Source organism: Montipora foliosa, chromosome 10 (genome assembly GCF_036669935.1).
Source record: "Montipora foliosa isolate CH-2021 chromosome 10, ASM3666993v2, whole genome shotgun sequence".
NCBI classification, from domain to species: Eukaryota; Metazoa; Cnidaria; class Anthozoa; order Scleractinia; family Acroporidae; genus Montipora; species Montipora foliosa.
In genome coordinates this window covers 9,636,618-9,644,117 of record NC_090878.1, presented here as the reverse complement: position 1 = coordinate 9,644,117, position 7,500 = coordinate 9,636,618, and the positions used below count along the sequence as shown (strand labels likewise).

General features: G+C 40.2%; 2 protein-coding genes across 3 annotated transcripts in view; one reads left to right on the top strand and one right to left on the bottom strand.

Moving 5' to 3' along the window:
- LOC137974004 (DNA excision repair protein ERCC-6-like 2) overlaps nucleotides 1–7,500 on the bottom strand; it is a 59,259-nt gene that overhangs the window by 31,749 nt on the left and 20,010 nt on the right. For both annotated transcript variants that reach the window (XR_011117367.1, XM_068820919.1), the window contains exon 13: nucleotides 1,644–1,769. Coding sequence is in view for 1 of the 2 variants with exons in the window: in XM_068820919.1 (XP_068677020.1) it covers nucleotides 1,644–1,769 (126 nt within the window). In the remaining variant the exon portion in view is untranslated. The remainder of the gene's footprint in view (nucleotides 1–1,643; nucleotides 1,770–7,500) is intronic.
- LOC137974007 (uncharacterized) overlaps nucleotides 3,955–7,500 on the top strand; it is a 5,685-nt gene continuing 2,139 nt past the window's right edge. The window contains exons 1-2 of the mRNA XM_068820925.1: nucleotides 3,955–4,777; nucleotides 5,081–5,734. Of these exons, the coding sequence (XP_068677026.1) occupies nucleotides 4,519–4,777; nucleotides 5,081–5,734 (913 nt within the window). The 5' untranslated portion in view covers nucleotides 3,955–4,518. The remainder of the gene's footprint in view (nucleotides 4,778–5,080; nucleotides 5,735–7,500) is intronic.

The following is a 7,500-nucleotide window of genomic DNA, read 5'->3' as shown; positions in this document are numbered from 1 at the left end:
AAAATCGGTCTGTCAGAACTGTTCAAGCGTACCCGGGTTACTGCATGTCACGGGAATGAAGGAGAGGATACCTTAATGGCGTTTGACCGTCTGGTACGACCCAAAACCAAAATTCATAGGCAAATACACAATTCTTGCATGAGGGAACTATCCCACCCTATTGTATATTGTAAATAAGTTTAAAACGCATAGTAATCATATCCAAGGTTAATTTGCGCCTGATAAATAATGCATTAATTATTATCAGAAACCCATAAGGGTTGAAACGTGTAACGCGCGTTCACAGCTTCCGAATATTCAGTGCGAACTGATTGGTTGAATGTTTCAGTGCTAAGTACCATATTTGGAAACCCCCAGCTCTTGTTTTTCCAAATATGGTACTTAGCAAATTGAATATTCGGAAGCTTGTTTCCCAGCACACAAGGGGCCGTTACACGTTTCAACCCTTATGGGTTTCTGTTATTATTAATTAGTTATGACTACCACGATCAAAACAGAATTCATTAAATTGCCGAATCCGGGTGAAAATAGGCCAGTTTCGTATTCTAACAGTTGGACTGGATCTGGCATGAAATGGAGGCTAATGCGGGCAAAATAATTTGCATTTGAAAAGATTTGCCCGCATTAGCCTCCATTTCATGCTAGATCCAGTCCAGACGTGAGAATTCGAAAATGGTCTATTCCTACGCTAAACGGGACAACGGGAACAAAACCACATGACTTGAGGAGTAGGACTATGCAAACGAAAATCAAAAACAGCTTTTTGAGACTATCTTCTGACTTCAATATGATTCAGAACAGGGGCCTGTTTCTCAAAAGCCCCGAAACGTTTCGCGCCCGAAAAGCAATTCGTGAAACTAAGATCTATTCATTTTCAGGAAATTATTACATCCATTTAGAAATCGCTGGTAATCCTTGCAATCTGATTGGCTCTCAGAAGTGCGATATATATTTACGAATCGGACTATTGTTTACTCTAAATCGCACCTTTTCCAGGCAATGAGAAAGGAATACTAAAACAAAACAACCAATCAGATTTCAAGGCTTGTTTAAAGTAACCAATTAAATTGCAAGAAAATGGAAGACAAAGAGAAAGTAAGCGTGTGGCGAATTTTGCAACTTTTGTGTTCAAAACATTGCTTTTGTAAAAATTGGATGAACTTAATTACTTACAGTTTCCAACTTTCCGCGTCCATTTTGTGTCAGCATTTTTTATAAACCGGCAACCGGATCAATAAAATATTGGTACTGACTAAAATCCTGTATTTAAGCGATTGAATTGTGCGATTTCCGAATGGATGTATTTAGTAATAAAGTGGTAATTGAACTTAGCGTCGTGCAATTTTGGTCTGAAATCAAACTTGTTATTTCGATTCGCGCATCACACTATGTTTTGAGACCAAATTGCACTCCACTCAGTTCAATTGCCACTATATATCTTTGGACATATTTTCAACACCACAGAAAACAAAGCAATTGCATAGTTGCACGACTTGAAACGTTTTCCTTTTGAAGATACAAAGCGTTTTATATCACCTGAAATACGCCTGAAAAGTTTCGAGATCTTTGATAAACGAACCCCAGAAATTATTTGATGGGCACAAGTTGACAAGGATTCCATTCAGTTGAACGCTAACACCTACCTTTTCCTGCTGGTCCAGTGTTTGCTTGATCGTGGGCGCTAATAATGCAGCGTGATTGGCAACTTTCAGAAGCAACTGGAAAAATCTCATTGTAATAGTCTTGATGTCTTCGTTCTCAGAGCTGAGCTGTTGAAAGAAAGCAACATAAACAGGATCAAAACAAAGTGGTGTTTAGTGGCTTTCATTTAAATCGTCACACTACAATTTCGCACAGACTTGAACAAAAATTCTAAACAGAAGCTTTCAATGGAACGGTCACACTAAAGGGGTTCCACCCACACACTCAGGAGACGACAGGAGTTCCTTTGTGGGAAGTACTATTTTACACAAATTTTATTCAGAGGAAAATTAACAAATCGAATGTGAGTCAGCGTCGTCTTTACTCTTTTATAAAATAATTACTCTCTACATTTATGCAAACCGGGCCCTCGATTGCGTCTCGGGTTTGCAAAACTGTATCGAATTCCCCAACCCCCCCCCCTCCCCCCCCAAAATGAGCGGGTCTGATTGGCTATTACAACAAGAGAAAGTTGACGCGAGAAGTGTTGTCGTGACTCTTATCGACAACGGCAAATTAGCCTATCAGATTGCGAGATTACAAGCAATTTCGGTAAAAACGGAAATTTTCAAGAAATCCCCCTTAAATTTGAAATATTGAAATCTCGAGAAAAAGAGGGATTTAAGTAAAGATTTCGACCCACCTTTTAAACCGAAATGATGGGAAGGTTGTCACTAAATAATGGTCAATGTTCAGTATTGAGTCAAATAAACTTTTGATCAAGTTCCCTTTATTGCTTTTGTCAAATCAGAGGTTTCTAAGACTGCCACGAAAAAATCAAACCCAGCCCCTTTTTTTTTTTTTCAATTTGTTAGGCACCTTTGAGAACGTAATCTAACACTAAATCGATCAATGCCTCGAAAAAAAATTAATTCCCCAAGACTTACTCGTCTCTATAGAGGTTTTGCACGGCAGCCATGTTGCATGGCAGGAACAATGAAAATGTTTTGCATTAGAAAGAACATTTGTTCCCATAGGAAAAAGAATCTATTGTTCCTGCCATCCAACATGGCTGCCGTGCAAAACCTCTATTACAGGTAATCTTGTCCCATATAAAAATCCCTGTTCACCTCGAAAAAAAAACAGGTTTCCTGCATGACAAGAACTCTTACCCAATATCTACATCTTTTTTTAATTATATACTTAATTTTAATCCCTGAAGAGTCATATTTCAGTCAAAAGTGCCAATGAGTCTATTTCGCGACAGCAAATGCAACTGTTTTTGTTAACATGTCTGGACAAATACACGTTGTATTGACAAGACGTTGATCAATCATAACTTCAAACCAAGATATGGGTGATGCTTCTGTCTTTTACTTCTGCATCACCAAGACCATACACTAAACAAATATGTCTGATAAACTCTATTTCACCAAAAAAAAATTCGCAATGCGTCTTAATCTTGCTCCTGTCCTCATATTGAGCCAAACCGGGTGCGAAACCTTGATGAAAATAATCATGTCATTGTTCTCGTTTGGGCAGATATTTTCTTTGACCTCCTTTTATGGGTGTATCTTTGGTGGTTCAGTTTAATCACCAACCTCTCCGGCATTGCCACAATAAAAGGTCCGTTAAGTTGCAAAGTCCACATTCATTACATTGACAAATAGATTAGATAGCCCACATCTTCACAAATTCGCTTTCTCTGCATGGCTAAATGTCGTATGATGTAAACTCAGAAGTTAAGCTTTTCTTATTTGTTGATCGCAGACAAAAACATATTACTTAATTTGCAATCAAAGAAAACAGTGTTATCAATTACCCAGATGTGATTGACTGAAATAATACCCGAAACTGAGCCTTTTGCAAGTAAACACGACAAACGTGGTACTAATTTAAACAAAGGCTAATAATATCTCAGTTGTACATGTACATGTCAAATCTGCGGACGGCTAAAAGTGTCATTTACCCCTTTCAGTCCTGAGAGTGAGGCTTAGAGATTTTTACTCTGTCTAACGTCAGACGATTTTACTTCTCAACTGGGGGCCACTTCAGGGATGAATTCTTGGGTTTCACTCACGTGATCAACAGCCATGTTTTTCAACGAAAACAAAAGAAGACGTCAGCATAATAATAGCTTTCAATTCCCGGGAGGATTGGATCGGGACACCAACATGGCTGCCATTTCATTGTTTGGGGACACCAACATGGCGGCCGTGACGTCATGTGAAATCCAAGAATAGGCCCCCAAAAAAAAAAAAACCAAGAAACCAATTGACCCTATTGTTCTGTTAAAACTATTCACGATCTTCGCAAAGTATAGGAAAACTGGTAAGATCTTAACTCGTTGCAAAGAAACTGAAACTAAAGCAGAGGAGGGCAAATTACACGCCAAATCTGTCAGCTGTAACTGCCAAAAACAACAGAAGGGAAATAAGAAAAAATCACCAGATTTACAATTAAACTGTTCAGGATCTTCATAGAATACTCCAAAACGCATACGATCCTTTCTCATCGCGAATAAACCGACTAAGGGTAACACCTTTCTGCACTCAGAGTATTTAACTTTAAAATTCTTCAGCCACCAACTAAGGTGATATTGATTTCCATCTGATTCTGTTGTGAGACGACAAGACAGACAAACCAAAACAACAAGATTGTAATCTTTGCTTTGGTCCGGTAAAATGATATCATTATTGAAAGATTCGATTTTCAAAGGGATAAGTAACATGAATCGACATATTTTCTTTGCTAATCAGCATTGATTTCCCTACTGAACGACCAGAGCACCCAAAGGGATCAAACAATCTTAGGTGACCATTCAAATGCGGCGAACGTCTTTTTGAGTACGTACATTGAGTAGCAGTTCTAACAGCCATGAAACATCAAGAAGACAAACGGACCCACAGATTTGGCAACTTGTGTTCTGCGTCCGGTTTGCTGTTGTCTGTTGCGTGTTGTATCGCACTGATTCATGTTGAACTCAGAATACAAGAACAACATCGATTGATATCACACTCAGTAACATCCTGTGATCAGCTCGAGACTAGAATCCTACGAAAAGTACAGCAGGATTACAAAGAATGGCAAAATGATAAGGGCTGCCACGCAGAAGGACACCGAATGAAGACGAGAGGTAGAATGTTAATGTTTCGTGAATATGTTTTTAGTTACAATTCAACACTACTCTGTCCAGTTTTAAGAAAAGAGGACAAAAGAAGACACTCTTTGCTTAATTTTTGCATTCTTCCCGAAAAGCTGGTTTTGGCATTGTAGCTCAGTCAAATCTGATTCAATTAGGCGACCATTTAAATAAACAAAGTTACAAAGTACTCTAAGGCACAAACAGAAAGAAGACTGCTCTTTCACGACATGGATGAAAGTTCGCTCGGGATTAAATGAGCTTTGACGGGTTTTCCTCTTTTCTTCTTCTTCTAAGGTAATAAGAACACCCAGTCAAGAGAAATTCGAGCGTCACCAGACCTATCACAGCAGGAAAATTACCAAACAGTTTCTCAAGTAAAACTGCTCCTGAAACAAGAGCTTCGCGACCTGCAAAACCAAATTTGTGCAAAAGATGAGAAGCTGTGCCGCTTGGGACCTAAAGGCAAGACAGGGAGACGAGGAAGGCCGGGAATCCGAGGGAAACCAGGTTCCCCAGGGAGACCCGGGCCAGAGGGGCCTCCTGGAAAACACGGAGAAATTGGTCCACCGGGACATCCTGGTATTAAAGGCGATCTGGGTCTACCGGGTGAACCCGGTCCCGCGGGACCTCAAGGACCAAAAGGAGTAAAAGGCACTAAAGGTGAGCCGGGCCAGTCCCCCTCGGCTCCTTTCTTGCTGCAGCGTCCGGTTGAAACAACGGTCAACGAAAGTCAAACAGCCATCATGAAATGCATAGCAGATGGAAATCCTACACCAACTATTACGTGGTCTAAGTTGAATTCATCACTTCCCACTGAGCGTCACACGGTTGAACCCAGTGGAGCGCTGATTTTAAGGGACGTCAGACGTGGAGACGCTGGAGTTTTAAGGTGCAGCGCTGATAGCTTGTTGGGCAATGCCATGGCTTCAGCTAAGCTGGTTGTTCAGTGTAAGTTGACTTTCGAACAATTTCTTACCGCAGCGATTTCTTGTACGGCTATTGTAGGAAACCCTTTCTGTAAACCTGTAGTGCTCATAAGGCGCTTCATTTTGTCTCTCTACCTCTATCAAACATTTCAAAAGCGAATTATCAATTTTAAACCTTTTTTTTTTTTGTGAGCTTTCTGTATCATGCCCGTTGAAACAAATAAAAGCGAGGTTCCACCGGCAATCATGTCTTCACCATTCATCGCTCCCGCTTGAGACTCACGTGAAATTTTTTTCATTACACAAACTATATTAGTAAAACTATATTAGTGAAACGATGACAGATCAGCCGAGGCAACTCTCGGTTACGTCTGGTCTTCGGGTCCTGATGTCCACAAATGCAAGTAATTACATGCAAGCCTAATTCTGATATCCAACACAAGTGTCCCTTCAGGTCTAAGGGCCTGGCCAAACGGGAAATGTTTGGCGTTTAAACAACATCAAACATTGTTTGGTGACCAAACATGCTGATGTTGAAGTGAGTAGCCAAATGGTTAAAACATAATTGATTTAACTCAGATCAAACTCTACAAGCACGGAACTATGGGTCACAAATCCGTAAACAACACGTGGATTCAAGGGGCTGAGCAAGCCTGGTATGCATGCACGCGCCAAACACGTTTGATACGGCTGTCCAAATTTAATCAAACACGATCAAACAGCACTGAACAAGGTGGCCATACGGTAAAATGTTTGGTCAACAAACAATGATTGATGTTGTTTGGTCGCCAAACATTTCCCGTTTGGGCAGGCCCTAAGCATTTCCTACCTATTTCTATCAATAAGAATAGGGTGAAGGTTAGCGTTATTTTTAGCTCAGGGTAAAAGCAGCTTTTTATCCTTCCTTGAGGAGAACCATTTGAGGGACACTTTGTGACATTAATTGTCTGTATTCCGAGACACGAGTGATGTTGAAGTTGAGGAGAAGAGCAAGGGTACAATTCGTGACTATTAGAGCGGTTTTCAAATGAGTGTCGTAAGACAAAGACCAAAGTAATTACTTCGGCGAATCAAAAAGGGCGGAGACAATCCAGTAAACCAATCAAAACTCGACGAAATTACACGTTGCCGACACAAAACGAGGGGAAATGTGCACGCCCGAGCCACTATTGGTTTTGGTTTCACTCCTGATTGATTAAAAAAGTGGCGCGAGAACTTTGAACCAATCACTGAGAGAAGTAATGCAAAACCAAAGTAATTCGCAAATTACTTTCGACACTCAATTGAAAACCGCTCTATTGAAATCAGCGTGCATCTAATTACTTGCATTTCTGAACAAATTGATTCGGCCCTATACTTATTTATAAAATAATTAGGATAGTACGCACACTCTCATTGGTCAATAGCTGAGTTTAGATGAGAGTATGAAAACACGGCTGTGACATCACACGAATTTTGATTGGTTAGGTAGTCAGACGAGCGTTTTGATTGGCTGGAAGGAAATATAAGCGTGTCGAATTATCTTTGAGAAATATTTTATAAAAGCAATTAAGGACTTTTTTCCGTGTTTCCATAGCCTCATCTAAACACTCGAGGAAGTTGGGAAAATTCTCGACAGTTATGCAGTTATTGAATAACTGTCTCGAATTCTCCTAACTCTCCCTCCTGTTTAGATGAGGCTATGGAAACACGGAAAACGTCCTCTATTGCTTAAACAGAAACGAAGACTACCAACACAATCCTTCAAAGCCGGCCGAGCGTCTAACAAATCGCGGTTCTTTGCACGTG